The sequence below is a fragment of the Quercus suber genome, unplaced genomic scaffold, assembly GCF_002906115.3.
Source record: "Quercus suber isolate HL8 unplaced genomic scaffold, Cork oak 2.0 scaffold_54, whole genome shotgun sequence".
Lineage (NCBI taxonomy): Eukaryota > Viridiplantae > Streptophyta > Magnoliopsida > Fagales > Fagaceae > Quercus > Quercus suber.
The window spans coordinates 766709-784584 of NW_027069519.1; the positions used below are offsets into that span (position 1 = coordinate 766709).

General features: G+C 32.0%; 1 protein-coding gene and 1 long non-coding RNA gene across 2 annotated transcripts; both read left to right on the top strand.

The window, feature by feature from the left end:
- Positions 1–7544: 7544 nt before the first annotated feature.
- LOC136067001 (uncharacterized) lies at positions 7545–8405 on the top strand. Its single transcript, XR_010628524.1, has 4 exons — positions 7545–7659; positions 7752–7823; positions 7910–7981; positions 8329–8405. It is a non-coding gene; the product is annotated as an uncharacterized LOC136067001 (long non-coding RNA).
- A 1695-nt stretch (positions 8406–10100) lies between these two features.
- On the top strand, positions 10101–15274 carry LOC111990653 (probable leucine-rich repeat receptor-like serine/threonine-protein kinase At3g14840). Its single transcript, XM_065772158.1, has 12 exons — positions 10101–10108; positions 10214–10339; positions 10432–10503; positions 10590–10661; positions 11064–11135; positions 11356–11427; positions 11538–11609; positions 11717–11788; positions 11899–11970; positions 12056–12127; positions 13151–13222; positions 14060–15274. The coding sequence occupies exons 1-12, from the start codon at positions 10101–10103 to the stop codon at positions 14127–14129; spliced, it is 852 nt and encodes a 283-aa protein (XP_065628230.1). The 3' UTR covers positions 14130–15274.
- The last annotated feature ends 2602 nt before the right edge of the window (positions 15275–17876 follow it).

Here is a 17876-nt window from a genome sequence, read left to right on the forward strand (position 1 = left end):
ACCCCAGTGCACTCCTGAATCAGGGACATCAACCTCCATAACAGCCCCCAAAGAGGTCCCAATCGCCCAACCCGTTTCCTTTGTTCTACTCATTAGAGGTAAATTAAAAATCTGAATCCAAAACGGCGACCATTTTAACTCCATCTCCTTTGGAGTTTGCTCACCTTCAAACTCTTGTAAAATCACCGGTTGTTTTTCAAAGCTCCAAGGGCTCATATCGAGTACTTTCTTTTTATCTTTCCCATCTCCAAACTCCACCAGAAACAGTTCAGCTTCTAGTTCAGAAAAGTTGACCCATTTATTTGTTTTCCACAACATTCTCAGGTTCTTTCTCAAAGTATCTAAGCTTATGCTTTTGAGGGTCATAATCTTCATGATAACACAGTCTTTTCCAACCTCCTTTGCAGCTCTGGTGCTGTTGCTACCCAATTCAATACCTTCGCCCTCTTCCTCCATAACAGATAACTTACTCCACAACGCTTCCAACTCTTCAGCCATTGTGTACACTTCAAAAAGTTACCCAACCCAGAGGATGCTCCTAGTTTCCTAGAACCAAAAGTCCGCCCTGACCTGACCCACGGAAGGTCACGCTAACTCTTGCAAGGGCTGCAAGACAAAACTGCTACTACGCGCACAGAGACACGAGAGCACCTAATACATCAATATTCCTTAAAAAGTTGTTAGACCTGGTCTCTTTTTTCTAACGCGTCGTACGGTGCAATTGCCCCCTAAAAGAATTCATTATTTGACAAAGACTTTATTTCTCCAAAATAAAAGGTATACGACCGTGTTGGTTTGGTGTCTCCATCAACTATTGCAGCTTGCAATATATCTTTAGCATTAGGGTGTAAATTGTTTCTCAACAAAAAAAAAACAAAAAAAAAAAAAGCATTAGAGTGTAAGTTTTTTTTTTTAGCATCCGTAAACAATAAGACTACATTTGGTAGATTGTAATAAATGTTGTAATATAATAGTTATTTTTGTGGTTTAACTATTCAGTAGTTTGGTTATGTTTTTATTAAAACAAATAGTCATTCTTTATGAATGGCTATTTTTTAAAACTAATCGCTAACCTGTGCATGAAAAACTATAGACTCCAAAAAAAAAAAAAAAAAAAAAATCCAACAATGAGTAAATAGACATTCTAAAAAATAATAATAATAATGAAAATTAATCCAAATAAATAATTAATCAACCAAAAACATAGTTTTTAATAAGAAAACAAAAAAATCACATAAACCTAAATAAAAAGCATTTAAGGTGAAGAATTAAGATCAACCTACTGAGACACAAATACCAAAATCTCAAGACTTAAAACTTCAAAATTTATAGAATCGTCAAATTCTACTTCAGAACCAAACTAAATTCAACAAATTTATATATAACATACCAAATAAAAATTTTTGTTCCCAGGTTGGAAGACATAGGTTGCATCTTTGATTTTTCTCCAAAAAAATAGAGAGATTTTATTTGCCATGTACAATATAAAAAAAAAAAATAGTAGAAATTTTAACCCAAAAACCAAACCCATGATTATCAACGTGAGTCTCTCTTTTTTCAACGTTAGTCTTTTTTTTTTTTTCTTTTGAGTCCTATCATAATTTTTCTTTTTATATAGCTTATTAACGTTTGAGTTTGAGTTTAAATTGGACTTGTTAGAGTTTTACTTCTTGTTAAGTTTTGATTAAACAAAAATAATTTTATTTTAAAAAATAATAATAATGAGTTTGAGTTTAAGTTGGACTTATTAGAGAGATAGAGTTTCACTCTTGGTTAAGTTTGAACTAAAAATAATAATTTTATTTAAATATTGCGCTGATATGGAAAATTGTGAGAGTTTTAAAGGTTTCGGTTATATAATATATATATATAGATGAGGAATAGTTATTCATTTCTAGAAGAGTTGTAATAGCTATTCCTTAGTAGGTGTATCAATTTCTAAAAATTAATATATTTCTAAATAAACAAACTTTTCATATGCACATAAAACTTATGAAAAAAAAAATCATTAAAAAAATAACTAATCTCTCTTTCAAATTAAAAAAAAAAAAAAATACTTTTTAGTATATATAATTATATGAGTAAAATATTTCTTAAAATATATCTTAAGTTTGATTTAAAATATGTTCATTCCATTGTTTTTCTACGTTCTATTATTGTTTGTCACCAAAAAAAAAGAACAGTAATTACCATTACAGTCTACCAACCATGTCCTAAGAGAACTAGCATCCAGGGATGCAAAAAATAAATAAATAAATAAATAAAAACTTTAAACACCACTCATCATACATCCCAAATTTTTATTTTTACTTACAACACAATAAAATAATATAAACTATATAATAAAATAATAAAAAGTACTCCTCTCTCTCTCTCTTTCCTCTTAGTCTCTTTTCTCTTCATCCACAATCACAAACACCACACTCCAACCTCAAATATAACCAACCATCACACCCACGATCAAAATTAGCCGCCTCCACCACAACAAAGCCAACCTCCATTGCCACCACAATTAGTATCCATCCAAAAATCAATCCCATAAAAAAAAAAAAAAAAAAAAAAAAAAAAAAAAAAAAAACAACAACAACAACAACAACAACAACTAAACTAAACTAAACCAAACCATCACCACCCACATAGCCCACCACCACCTAAAATTCAACACCACCACCACAACATCAACAACAACCACTGCCAAATCTATACCCACAAACCCAAATAATATTAAAAAAAAAAAAAACAAAAAGACAAAAACAAAAATCAAAACCACAATGCACAACCACCAACCACAAAAAACACAACAACCACCACTGTTAAACCCACCACTGCAATCTACCACCACACAGATCGGACTCTACCACCTCATGACCCACCAAAACTTAAAGCCATACATCCACAACCCACACCCACCACAGCCCATGCCCACCATGACCCCACGCCCACCAACAACCCACAACCTGAAACCCTCCACTACCAAGGCCAATCTACAACTACCCACCCAAGGTCAATTCAAAGCCCACCCACCTAAACCGATCTGAAGCCACCCTAAACAACCAACCAAAATCTTGGGAGTGATAGAGAGAGGGAAGTGTTACCATGAGAGGAAGAGAGGAGAAAAGAAAGAAGAGAAAGGAGTTTAAAAGTGAGAGGAAGAGAGAGAGTGTGTGTGAGTGATGAGGAGAGGAATAAAACATGATGAAGAGAGAGAAGATAAGATATTTGTGAATAAAATAATATATATTTTTTTGCATCCTAAGCTACTGTTGGTTCTCATATATGAGAACTAAATGTTCATAGATGGTAAAAAAAATTTAAAATCCATCCCCAAATGTAGCTTCTTTTGCCCTGTTGGTTGCTAAAATAGCAACTTGGGAGTTTTTACACCCTCAATGCTAGTGCTCTAAGGTTGTATATATACAATCCTACTGTTCATGGATTGTAAAAATAAAAACACGTTCTAATGGAGTGAGAGCGGAAGAGAGGAATTGAGGGAAGAGAAAGATGGGAGAGAATTGATTTGTTTATATTATTTGTTGGTATAGTTTATATTATTTTAATGAGTTGTATGTAAAAATAGAAACTGGGATGTTGGGTGAGTTGCAAAATAGGATGGTAAAATAGATAAAGTAGGTTCTTACATTCTTGGATGCTAATGCTCTTAGCTAGTTATTAGAAGGAAAAACAAATAGAATAGTGCTACTCAATTATATATGCCTTTTTCTCCAAAATATATATATATATATGTGTGTGTGTGTGTGTGTGTGTGTGTGTGTGTGTGTGCGCGCGCGCGCGCCCTACATAGTTGTCAAAAATATGTGTATGTAGTTGTCAAAATTGAATTAATATTATGAATCGATTTTTAATTTTTTGTATAGTATATTATATCATATCATGTATAGTAAAATACACAAACACTTAATATTTAAAATATATATATATATATATATATATAGATATACATAATATTAAATATAAAATGTATGTTTATTATAAATACATAAGTACATATTGTATGAATTGTATCGTATCAATAATTGTATCTATTGTACAATACATTGACATGTGGGTTTAAAATGAGTTTTTTTTTTTTTTTAATTCCCCCCTCTTCTCTTTCTCCTACAAAATTTGAGCTATATACTTGCACTTCACTTTCATATTTACAAATTTCTTTTCTATGCTATGAATAATGTATTAAATTAAAAAAATTATTATTATTGTTATAAGTCTAAGAAGCAAGAATGCCAAGAAGAAATATAAAGAAAAGAAAATAGAATAAAAGAGCGAGAAAAGAGATAGTAAATGTTGATGATGAAAATGATGTTAATGAATAAATAGTTTTGCAAGATGATGAGCATGACGATAACATTGACTTAGATGAAATTGATTAGGCAAGATGATGAAAAGAAATTATTATTTTGACTCATATATAACATTATTATTACTTTTGAGTTTAATCCATTTGAATGTATATGTTATAAAAATATGTTAATTTGATTAATTTAGTTCGTTTTCTTAAATATTATTACATAAGTGATTATTAAATTGATTATTAGTTGAATATATTTTGAATTTATAATAAACATACATTTTATATTTAATATTATGTATATCTATATATATATATATATATATATATTTTAAATATTAAGTGTTTGTGTATTTTACTATACATGATATGATATAATATACTATACAAAAAATTAAAAATCGATTCATAATATTAATTCAATTTTGACAACTACATACACATATTTTTGACAACTATGTAGGGCGCGCGCGCGCGCACACACACACACACACACACACACACACACACACACANGAGAGAGAGAGAGAGAGAGAGAGAGAGAGAGAGAGAGAGAGAGAGAGAGAGAGAGAGAGATGTTTGATGGAACTAAGTCAAGATTTTGATCATTTTGAAAGTTGAGTGGCATTTTGGATGTAATGATGGTATTTCGATTATTTTGGAAATATTGGTGGATATTTTGCAATTTTGAGGGTTTTAGAGGTGTTTTGGTTATTTTAAAGGCCTCATTGTAGTCAATTGGGGGTTTTGAGGGTATTTGTATTATTTTGGAGATTTTTAAGAATATTTCTATAAGTTTGGAGGTTTTGTGGTATTTTGCCGGTGAAAGTGATGAGTTGAGGAACGACTGCATAACAAAACTAACCATTGGTGATTAAAATAATATTTTTCAAACTACAAAGAGAAAACAAAAAATTAGTCCTAACCAATAACCACAGGCTAGTAAATTGTTATCAACCCTTAAAAATATTATAAAATTCCAACCCCTTAGTCCCTTTTTGGTTCTGCCCCTAGTGATAGATGGCATCTTGGGGCCACCCCAATAGATGCCTCCTTATAGTTACCTAGTGTGGGTGGGTTCGGGGAATCACACATATATGACAGAACAATCAAACCTTGAAAAGTTATGAACACCTATGTTAACAATAAAAGAAAACAATAGGTGCTCTGTTTGTTTTGACATTAATAGGTTTTGGAAAATGAATAATTTTAAAAAATGTTTTTTTATTCTAAAAAAATTATCTCATTTTCCTATGTTTGGTAGCATTCTTAAAATGAGTTGGGAAAATATCATTTTACTTTCCGTATTAAGCTTGGCAAAATGAGTTTTTATTTTTATTTATTTATTTATTTATTTTTTTACGCGAAGCTAAATAAAAGAAGGGAGAAATTACACTTTACTACCCTAAACTATACCTTAATTACACTTTACACCATAAACTTTTCAAATGCATGTTTTACACTCTAAACTATGATGCTTGTTATATTTTTCATCCCTAACGTTAAGTTTTCTGTTAACTTGGATGGAAAAATATGGCACCACATGAAAAGACCTAATTTTCATTCTTCTCAATGCTTTAAAAACAATAAGTAAATTACATTTTATCACCCTAAACTATACTCTTGATTACACTTTGTACCCTAAATTTTGAATTTCCATCCAAGTTAACAGAGAGCTTAACAACAGTGTGCAAAGTGTTACAAGGGTCATAGTTTAGGGAGCAAAACGTGCATTCGAAAAATTTAGGGTGCAAAGTGTAATATAAGGTATAGTTTAAGGTGGTAAAGTGTAAACTATCTCCTAACTTCTTTTCAAATTTCTGTAAGATTTTCCTTTCAATAGTTTAACCATAGTTAGTATAAACATAGCCAATAAATTTAGAATAAAAAAGAAAAATTCTCCCACACCCATTGAAAAAAGAAAAAAAAATGGAGCAAAACTTGTATTTAATATTTTAAAATACACTTTATTTAAATTTTAAAACAATGGATTTTAATTTTGGGAAGATAGTTTGGAAACCTGCCTTTAAGTAAATGGCATGTTAGTATACAATATTTTTAACATTAACTTAACAAAGTTTGGTTAAACAGATGTTAAAGGGGGAAAAATATTTTTCCCCTCAGGTAGGGCTATAAACGAGCAGTGCTTTGCTGAGTTACGCATGTTTGAAATTAGCTCAATAGTAAAAGTCAAAAGTTCAAGTTTGGCTCAAGCTTGAGATAAGCCAAAAATAACGTTTAAGCTTTAACTCTTGAAAAAAGCCAAGGAGTTTGAGCTTGGCTAAGCTTGACTTAATTAATTAGTCAAGCCAAGTTCAAGCTTAATATTAAGCCCAAACTCAAATCAAGCTTTTGAACTTTTTTTTTTTTTTTTTTTTTTGAGGGTGAAGCTTTTTGAACTTGAGATCAACAAAATTACATTATGAAATGCTTAAATATCCAAAAATCGAAGAAACAAAAATAAGAAAATAGCATACTCATTTTTATCATGTTTTTGGTCTCACCTATGATTAGCCACCGTTCAAATTACAACTTTACATTATTAAACCCATCCATTCATCCTTACTTGTCTATAACTACAATTGTTCAAAATAGAATTTTTACATCTATGAAATGGTGAAGAACTAAAAAAAAGACTTGTTTTGTAACTATTATGAATGAGAAATGACTAATATGTTTCATAACTTTACATTAAATGATGAATAACAAAAGACTATATGTGGCCCACTTAAATTTATTTAATTATTTTTAGAATATAACTAAAGTATAAAGTGGTGTGTTGGTTAGTAGTGGTGTTTATTTGTGGGTTTTAGTTAGCTTAATTGTTAAAGTCTTTGATCGTTGTATAAGAGATTTGGGGTTCAAGCTCTGCTTACATCAAAAATTATTTGGTGTCTTGGTATGATAATAAAGAGCTATTACCAGGAGCGGACGACATAGATTAAAACTCCCTCTAAAAAAAAACGTAAAGAGAAAAATTGGTAGTGATCCTATATGGACTGTATCATTATTAAAATATGTAATAATGATATGACCCTTTTTTTATCATTTTTTTTCTACTGAAAAAAAAAAGAAAAAAGAAAAAAAGAAAAAAGAAAAAAAAAGGAAGGAACCAATGTATTGGTATGACTTCCTATCCAAAAAAAAGAGTATCGGTATGACTAAGACTAACCATATTTATTTGTGTCTTCTTTAATTGGTATGAATTTTTAATTTAATTTTTTTAAGGAAAAAAATAAAAATTAAAAGGAAAAACACATTTTCTACTGCTGGAAATACAGTGTTCTGAAAGCACAAAATCTCACGGGCACTCTGCCACCAGAACTGGTGAACTTGCCGTATCTTGAAGAAATGTAAGTACTAGTCAATGTAACAAATAATTAACTTGTCTGTGTTTTTGTGATTTTAATCTCTTATTTATAATTTATGGCATCTCCTTATACAGTGACCTGACCCTTAACTACCTTAGCGGCACAATCCCTGAACAATGGGGCTCCTTCACAAGGCTTCTCAACATGTACTCTCTCTCTCTCTCTGTCCCTCTGTGTGTGTGTTTTTTTTGTGACTTTCATATTGTTATTCATGGCTTCTCCTGTATTGCAGTTCTCTTCTTGGAAACAGGTTGACCGGTTCCATTCCCATAGAGCTTGGAAATATCTCCACTCTCAAAAGTTTGTGAGTTCCCATTTCACTTTGTTTCTCTAACGATAAGTGTTGAAAAACCCAATTGCTTAAAATTCAGTCAAGTCAGTTGAAATCGTGTTTTGAAATCATGGTTTTAAGTGTTGAAATTGTATCACTAAAACACCGATTTTATATTAGAAGCTAGATTCTCAAATAACTCCAAAATGGTACCAATTTAAATAAAAATATTCAAAAAGTACTGTTTTACAAAATTTCTCCCCATTTCAAAAATATTATAAACTAGTCATTTTAAGGTATACCGCAAATGTCACCAATTATTTTCCCTGTGTCGTCGCACAATGTTTTGTTATGAAGGAATTCCTATTTGTTATCAACAGGGTCCTTGAGTTCAATATGCTTTCTGGAAGTCTTCCTAAAGAGCTTGGGAAACTAATCAACATAGAAAGGCTGTAAGACCCTTCATTTGAATTACTATATTTTTATTTTTTTTTTTTTTTTTTTTTTACGTGAAGCTAAATAAAAGAAGGGAGAAATTACACTTTACTACCCTAAACTATACCTTAATTACACTTTACACCATAAACTTTTCAAATGCATGTTTTACACTCTAAACTATGGCTCTTGTTATATTTTTCATCCCTAACGTTAAGTTTTCTGTTAACTTGGATGGAAAAATATGACACCACATGAAAAGACCTAATTTTCATTCTTCTCAATGCTTTAAAAACAATAAGTAAATTACATTTTACAACCCTAAACTATACTCTTGATTATACTTTGTACCCTAAATTTTGAATTTCCATCCAAGTTAACAGAGAGCTTAACAACAGTATGCAAAGTGTTACAAGGGTCATAGTTTAGGGAGCAAAACGTGCATTCGAAAAATTTAGGGTGCAAAGTGTAATATAGGGTATAGTTTAAGGTGGTAAAGTGTAAACTATCTCCTAACTTCTTTTCAAATTTCTGTAAGATTTTCCTTTCAAAAGTTTAACCATAGTTAGTATAAACATAGCCAATAAATTTAGAATAAAAAAGAAAAATTCTCCCACACCCATTGAGAAAAGAAAAAAAAATGGAGCAAAACTTGTATTTAATATTTTAAAATACACTTTATTTAAATTTTAAAACAATGGATTTTAATTTTGGGAAGATAGTTTGGAAACCTGGCTTTAAGTAAATGGCATGTTAGTATACAATATTTTCAACATTAACTTAACAAAGTTTGGTTAAACAGATGTTAAAGGGGGGGAAATATTTTTCCCCTCAGGTAGGGCTATAAACGAGCAGTGCTTTGCTGAGTTACGCATGTTTGAAATTAGCTCAATAGTAAAAGTCAAAAGTTCAAGTTTGGCTCAAGCTTGAGATAAGCCAAAAATAACGTTTAAGCTTTAACTCTTGAAAAAGCCAAGGAGTTTGAGCTTGGCTAAGCTTGACTTAATTAATTAGTCAAGCCAAGTTCAAGCTTAATATTAAGCCCAAACTCAAATCAAGCTTTTGAAACTTTTTTTTTTTTTTTTTATTTATCATGTTTTTGGTCTCACCTATGATTAGCCACCGTTCAAATTACAACTTTACATTATTAAACCCATCCATTCATCCTTACTTGTCTATAACTACAATTGTTCAAAATAGAATTTTTACATCTATGAAATGGTGAAGAACTAAAAAAAAGACTTGTTTTGTAACTATTATGAATGAGAAATGACTAATATGTTTCATAACTTTACATTAAATGATGAATAACAAAAGACTATATGTGGCCCACTTAAATTTATTTAATTATTTTTAGAATATAACTAAAGTATAAAGTGGTGTTTGGTTAGTAGTGGTGTTTGTTTGTGAGTTTTAGTTAGCTTAATTGTTAAAGTCTTTGATCGTTGTATAAGAGATTTGGGGTTCAAGCTCTGCTTACACCAAAAACTATTTGGTGTCTTGGTCTGATAATAAAGAGCTATTACCAAGAGTGGACGACATATATTAAAATTCTCTCTAAAAAAAACGTAAAGAGAAAAATTGGTAGTGATCCAATATGGACTGTATCATTATTAAAATATGCAATAATGATATGACCCTTTTTTTATCATTTTTTTTTCTACTAAAAAAAAAAGAAAAAAGAAAAAAGGAAAAAAGAAAAAAAAGGAAGGAACTAATGTATTGGTATGACTTCCTATCCAAAAAAGAGAGTATCGGTATGACTAAGACTAACCATATTTATTTGTGTCTTCTTTAATTGGTATGAATTTTTAATTTAGTTTTTTTAAGGAAAAAAATAAAAATTAAAAGGAAAAACACATTTTTGTACTGCTGGAAATACAGTGTTCTGAAAGCACAAAATCTCACGGGCACTCTGCCACCAGAACTGGTGAACTTGCCGTATCTTGAAGAAATGTAAGTACTAGTCAATATAACAAATAATTAACTTGTATGTGTTTTTGTGATTTTAATCTCTTATTTATAATTTATGGCATCTCCTTATACAGTGAGCTGACCCTTAACTACCTTAGCGGCACAATCCCTCAACAATGGGGCTCCTTCACAAGGCTTCTCAACATGTACTCTCTCTCTCTCTCTGTCCCTCTGTGTGTGTGTTTTTTTTGTGACTTTCATATTGTTATTCATGGCTTCTCCTGTATTGCAGTTCTCTTCTTGGAAACAGGTTGACCGGTTCCATTCCCATAGAGCTTGGAAATATCTCCACTCTTAAAAGTTTGTGAGTTCCCATTTCACTTTGTTTCTCTAACGATTTAAATTGGTACTGTTTTGAAATAATTTGGGTATTTTAGCAAAACAGGATTTTGAAGTGTTGAAGAACCCAATTGCTTAAAATTCAGTCAAGTCAGTTGAAATCGTGTTTTGAAATCATGGTTTTAAGTGTTGAAATTGTATCACTAAAACACCGATTTTATATTAGAAGCTAGATTCTCAAATAACTCCAAAATGGTACCAATTTAAATAAATAATATTCAAAAAGTACTGTTTTACAAAATTTCTTCCCATTTCAAGCATATACTAAACTAGTCATTTTAAGGTATAGCGCAAATGTCACCAATTATTTTCCCTGTGTCGTCGCACAATGTTTTTTTATGAAGGAATTCCTATTTGTTATCAACAGGGTCCTTGAGTTCAATATGCTTTCTGGAAGTCTTCCTAAAGAGCTTGGGAAACTAATCAACATAGAAAGGCTGTAAGACCCTTCATTTGAATTACTATATTTTTAAAAAAATATTGCATTATACTTTCTTTTTCCTGTTGTTTGGTCTGCCTCCCTGTAGTAAGGTGTAACAATGTCATTATGATCAAGTAAAATTGATTTACATTAATTTTTTTTTTACTTGTATAAGTGTATTGATGCATTTCTTTTTTAGGTTATTAGATTTTCTAAATTGGTGCTGTTATTGTCATAGATTCCTTACTTCAAACAATTTTACTGGGGAGGTACCTGAAACATTTGCAGGGCTGATGACAATGAATGACTTGTAAGTATCAAGATCTTTATAAAAAAAAAAAAAAAAAAACTATCTTGAAGATTTTATGTGTCTATTTTACCTTCTAAATTCACATAATGCTCCTCCCCCCAATTATGCAGACGGATTGGTGACAATAATTTTTCTGGAAAGATACCTGATTTTATTCAGAATTGGACAAATCTCGAAAAACTGTGAGAATTTTACTGTTTTCTTTTATTTATTTATTTATTTATTTTTTAAGAAAAGAATTGAACTTTATGTATTATTTACTTATTAAATCAAAATTTCTTAACAACAGGGTGATTCAAGCAAGTGGTTTGAATGGGCCGATTCCTCGACACATTGCTTTTTTGGAAAACTTAAGTGACTTGTCAGTGTGGCTTTATAAATCTGTAGCTATTAAGTGTTTTATAGGCAACTGCATTTTATTTATTTATTTATTTTTTAACTTTTTACTCCTATTCAAATTTCAATATCTAGGAGAATTAGTGACTTAAGAGGACCTGAAGCAAATTTTCCGCGACTTCAAAATATGACAAAGATGAAAACTCTGTGAGTTAGATACTTCAATTAAAAGTATGATTTTATTATTGTTATTATTCTGCAACTCAATATAAAATATATGGTTCTGTTTCAGGATACTAAGGAGTTGCAATATTACTGGGCAACTACCTGAATACCTCTGGAAGATGAATAAGCTGACAACCTTGTCAGTATATAATTCTTTTTTACTTTCTTGTTTGCTGTACATTTTTTCCTACCAATTTAAGGGTCATGTAGGATAGGCTAAATCAAATTATTGACTCTGCATTTTGGCTGTCTGATGGTAGCAGTTATCCAAAAGGCAGTTTACATGTGTGTGTGCACGCACACTTGCAGACAGTTTTAAGTTTTAACTACCAACCATGGATACACATGAATATATGGTAGCATAAGTACAAGACATCTATATATATGCTGATGGACTATAAATCCAAATGTCTTTTCCATTTATATTCCTTATCAGAAAAGAGTACTAATTTTTTAGGAGAATAAGGCTTCTATGGTAAAGTCATATCAGGAACCCACAAGAAGTGACATCCTTGAGAATGGAAATAAATTTTTTCTTTAACTTAGTGAAAAAAAAAGAAAAAAAGTTGTATCTTAAAACTTTTGAGTTTCCTGTACCCCTGGAGCATTACCTTGTAAGCAAATGATATCTGAATGCCCATGTGGAACACAAGCACAGGGTTTCTGTGTGTGTTTGTCTAAGTCATGTGCATGTGTTGTGTCTCATTCCATCTCAAATGAATTAGATGCTTGATACAAGTATGTTTACTCAGTAGTTATTGTTGGTACATATTTTGTGAAGTGATATGCATGAGCAGGAAAATGACAAATTTGAATAGCCATTTTGGCTCAAAGTTACCATTGCACACAAATCAAGTTCATTTTTATTTTCAGCTTCCTTGAAAGAAAAAAGAAATTTTTTTTGTTCTCATTTATTTATAAACCAAATCATGCTCAAGTCTACGGTAGGATTCCACACACCCCAACCCCCGCCCCAAGCTTGCTTGAAAAAAGAAAAAGAAAAAAGAGAGTTAATTTTTATGTTCATTTATTTAATAACCAAATCAAGTACAAGTCTCCAACAGATATTTGTTTATGAGATAGATGATTTGGATTTTTTTTTTTCCTATTTTGGGAGAGTTTTCTGTTTCACTAAAATTTGATTATATAAGTTCTCTTGCAGAGACCTCAGCTTTAACAAACTAACTGGAGAAATTCCAAGCAGCTATAATCTTCTAACACAGGTGGACTACATGTAAGTGTTTTGACTGCAGATGTAGATTTCCTTGCACCGAAGTAAACACAGCTGTCTAAGTGGTAGTGTGAAAATGTTTGATTTCGTTCCATTCTAAACATACCAAGTAGCTATGGTTAATAATAATAAAGGGCTAATCCAATAGGTAGATCAACCTGTCAACAGTACAAGCCACTATATCAATTTGATTAATTGAACAAATCCAAAATTTTGGCCTTAAAACATCTCGAGTAAGCTAAACAAGTCAAGTAATGATAACCTTTTTTGCATTAAATTAAAATGCAAGATGAATTTTAGGCCTAAAGTTGGCTAGTGTGTGCCTAATCAAATATGCTTGAAGGATAGAGTTATCAAAAAGCCTTGAGAGTAAAATCCGGCCATCCATAAAATGATTATTGAAGTTAAATGTACACCATTCTTGAGGTTCAAGTGATAGCCCTACAATAATGGCATTCTTTATGGTGCCTCATGTCCGTGGGTCAAAAACCCCCCTCCCCCTTTCTCTACTATCATCTACCTATATATATATAAAATAAAAAAATTAAATGTAAACCCTCTTTATTGTCTTCTGAGTCACAGTTCCTCTGTCATATGGTGGATGTAATTGACAGTCAAGAGTCCTACTTCTATTGGCTAGAGGTGGGGGACCCTTTTATTTTTCCTCCAATTCACCGCTGTTAATATATATTCCAAAATCATGAGAATTTTTACATGTGTGTGTTTGTATTTCAAGTTAGCCATTTCACTGAGCTCAAAATTTGTGTCACTGGCAAGTCATATCAATGTGCTGTGTAACTACATAAGTTGTTCTGATTCTTGTAGATTGAATTTGTTTAGGTATCTAACTGGAAACTTGCTAAGTGGACCAGTGCCTTATTGGATGCTAAACAGAGGCAGCAGCATGTAAGCTTCTCTTCCAAATTAATGTGAAGGAATTTGTATCATATGCATTAATTCATTAAAGGGTAAATCATTAAAATTCATGCATTATTTGTTCCCCTTGACTTTGCTAACTCCTGTGGAGAATGTCTTGTATAATGTAGGCAATCTAGATTTAACTATGTTCTCAACATCTGTTGATAACCACTGGTATTAAGTAGTCAGGGCTTCATATTAATTTGGGAAAATCTGAGTTGGTACCTATTGGTGGGGTACACAATTTGGAGGCTTTGGTGGGCCTGTTGGGGTGTGGGCAGTCTTCTTTGCCCTTGAAATATTTGGCCTTCCATTAGGTGCAAAATTTAAGGATTTATCTGTTTGGAATCCCATCCTAGAGAGAATGGAGAGGAGATTAGCAGGTTGGAAGAGAATGTATTTATCTAAAAGGGGTAAGGTGACACTCATTAAAAGCTCACTCTCGTCTTTACCTATATACTTTCTTTTCCTTCTTCCTTTACCGGGTAAGGTGGCAAAGCGTATGGAGAAATTACAGAGAGATTTTTTGTGGAATGGGATTGGTGGTGAACCTAAATTGCATTTAGTTAATTGGGCCAAGATTTGTAGGCCTTTGCAGGATGGGGGGTTGGGTATAAGAAGGCTGGGAAACTTTAATTTTGCCTTGCTAGGAAAATGGTTGTAGAGGTATGGCATGGAGACTGATGCTTTATGGAGGAGGGTTATAGAGGCAAAATATGGGAACATTTGGGGTGGTTGGTGTACGAAAAAGGTGACAACTCCTTATGGGGTTAGCCTGTGGAGATACATTAGAAGTGGCTGGTTGAACTTCTCTAAATTCCTTGTCTATGATGAGGGGGATGGGACTAGAGTGAAATTTTGGAAGCATGTGTGGTGTGGGGATTGTACTCTCCAAGAGGCCTTTCCGGAGCTTTATTGCCTTAGTAGGTTTAAGGATTTCTCGGTGGCTGAAGTTATGGGTTGGTCTGCGGGGAGGTTTCACTGGAATGTGAAATTTCGTCGTCCACAACAAGATTGGGAAGAAGAAGCCTTTGATCGGTTTATGGGGTTGGGCTATTCTTTGCAAGTGTGGGGGTTTGGCCTAGATAAGGTTTATTGGAAGCTTGCAAGGAATAGAGGTTTTGAGGTTAGAGGTTATTATAGCTCCTTCTACCCCTACTCTGTTTCTTCCATGAAGAATGATATGGCAATGAAGGTTCTCCAAGGGTGGCTTTCTTTTCTTGGTCTTCTTCTTAGGTAAGATTTAACAACAGACAACCTTCTAAAAGACGGTGATATGCTTGACTGTGCTATATGTGTAAGAGTGTGGGGAGTGTGATCATCTTCTCTTCATTGCTCCATAGCTAGATTGGGTTATGCCTATATATGTTCTTGAGTTGTTTAAGGCTTGCAGGGAAAGTTTGCGCGCATCATCACATTGATGTTTGGAATTAGTGCCTCATTGCTTGATTTGGTGCATTTGGCGTAAAAGAATGCTAGAAGTTTGAGGGTTGTGAATGTTCTTTGCTGAGATTAGTCTTTTTTCTTCACACTCTCTTTGAATGGAGTGTGTCTTTTCTCATTTTTCTTGTTCTTCTTTTCCTATTTTTCTTGACCGTTGTCTTTTGTTTCTGATTTGTGCCCCCATAGTACATCCCCAATTTACTCGTTTGGCACTTTTCTATTATTAATAATATTCTTACTTTACTTATCAAAAAAAAAAAAAAGTGGAAAAAAAATGTGAAACTAAATTTTTTTTTAATTTTTTAATTTTTTTTATATCTGCAAAATACATTTTTTGAAAAAAAAAAAAAAAAAAATCATATTTGGCCCCACATTTGGGTCCTTCCTGTAGTAGGGTGCCCCAAGCAATGACCTAAATGGGCTAAGCCGAAGGCAGGTCTTGGAAGCAGAATATGCAACCCAAGTCATCCTCAGTGACACTACTAATCCTATTACTTTAGCAAGACATGAAGCTAGAAGATGATTGCAATGGGAAAGGTCATTGGGCTGGGCTCATTGTTAAATTTGAAGCATTCCAGGTTTTTTGATTGGCCTTGGGTGTTCTTATATTCAAAACTAATAGGATAGGGCTCATTTTCATAGGAATTTTAACAAACATTTACAGAACACACACAGAAACCTTAAATCAGATGACAACTAGTAAGTATGGGGCAATAAGGCAAGGTAATAGGTCCCTGTTTATGAAAGAGATGATGGAGTGGTAAATGTTGGGGTTGCGGCTCTCTTCAGAGTTCTTTGACCATGGCAGCCAGTGACGTAATAAATTTTGACCGACTTTTGGCTTCAATAATGGTTTGGTTCGAAATTCGAATAGAACAATCCCACAAAGATGGGATTGTAGGTAAAATTTTATGATTCTTTTTCTGATCCTATAATTTGATCTAGAAGATCCTCTTATCCATTGTATGTAATATCTCAAATTTTTAACAACCGTACTCCCTTACTAGAAATACGTTTTAACCTCCAAAAAAGTCAATACCCATTGGGCACTTAAAATAACAAACACAAGTAGAAATTTGATTAGTTAGGTAACAAACACAAGTAAATACCCATTGTTTCAGCATTAACGCTTTCTGTAAAATGGTTCATTTTCCAAAGAGCATTTTTTAGAAAACTATCTAATTTTTCGGTGTTTGGTAACGACTTTGAAAATAAGCTTGAGAAAGTATTCTGGTGTTTGGTATGCAATTTTTTTTTTTTAATATTTATTGTATAATTTAAAACATGTGTATTATGTAAACCAACTAATGTAATCAATATAAAAAAAAAAAAAAACCCAATAATGAATTTGGTTTTCATACTAAAATTTTGACAATAGATACAATCAAAATTATTTGTCAATTTTTCATGATCTCTACCACTCATCTTGCTCATATATATGGATAGTAACGTATGCACGTATGTACATATATACATACATACATACATACATATATATATATATATATATCAACCATTTGTCTATATATATAAAATTGACAAGGAAATACATTTTCAATAAGTACAAATTACAATAACTTTTAATTCAAAGCAAAGAATTGAGATTTTGGTAGAGAAGAATGAAATAATTACCGTTACAAATCTATTCTCCTTTGCATGTTGAAGCTATTGATTGATCAATGAGGGGGGAAAAATCTAATTAGAGAACTGTGTTATAAAGGGAAGAGAAACATGGAGAGAGAGAGAGAGAGAGAGAGAGAGAGAGAGAGAGATCTATGGAAGAGGAGAGACCAGAGTTAGTGACAATAAAGGTGTGAGTAGAGAAAAAGCAAAAGGAAGAGAGAAAAAGTGAGAGAACTCACCGTGAGAGAGAGATTGTTTTCCAATTTTTTTTTTTTTTTGGTAAAACAACCTATAGAAAATGACTTTATTTTTATTCGGGTTTTCTGTTGATTAAAGATAGTTTTCTACTGACCAGTTCTTTTGTGCTACCAAATACTGAAAAATGTGAAAAACTATCTTTACAGAAGGTTTTCCGCTGAAACAAAGAAAACAAAATGTATTAAATAGAAAAATTTGTGGTACTCCATATTTTTATTTCTCATTTCTTCATCATCTTCTTCTTCTTTTAATCCTTATCTCATGTTTGGACATTGCAACTATGATTAACACTGACACAAGTAGAACCATTGTGGGCATCATTGGTTAGTACCTTAAAAGTTAAAACTTCACCATATATATTACACGAATTTAATGTTCCTGTTCTCAAGAACTTTTTTATTTTTATTTTATTTTT

Bases quoted from the DNA above. Each gene is read 5' to 3' on its own strand.
- LOC111990653 (XM_065772158.1), top strand. The intron at 12,128-13,150 runs GTCAGTATATAA...GTTCTCTTGCAG, and splicing joins ATGAATAAGCTGACAACCTT to AGACCTCAGCTTTAACAAAC. The intron at 13,223-14,059 runs GTAAGTGTTTTG...GAATTTGTTTAG, and splicing joins CTAACACAGGTGGACTACAT to GTATCTAACTGGAAACTTGC.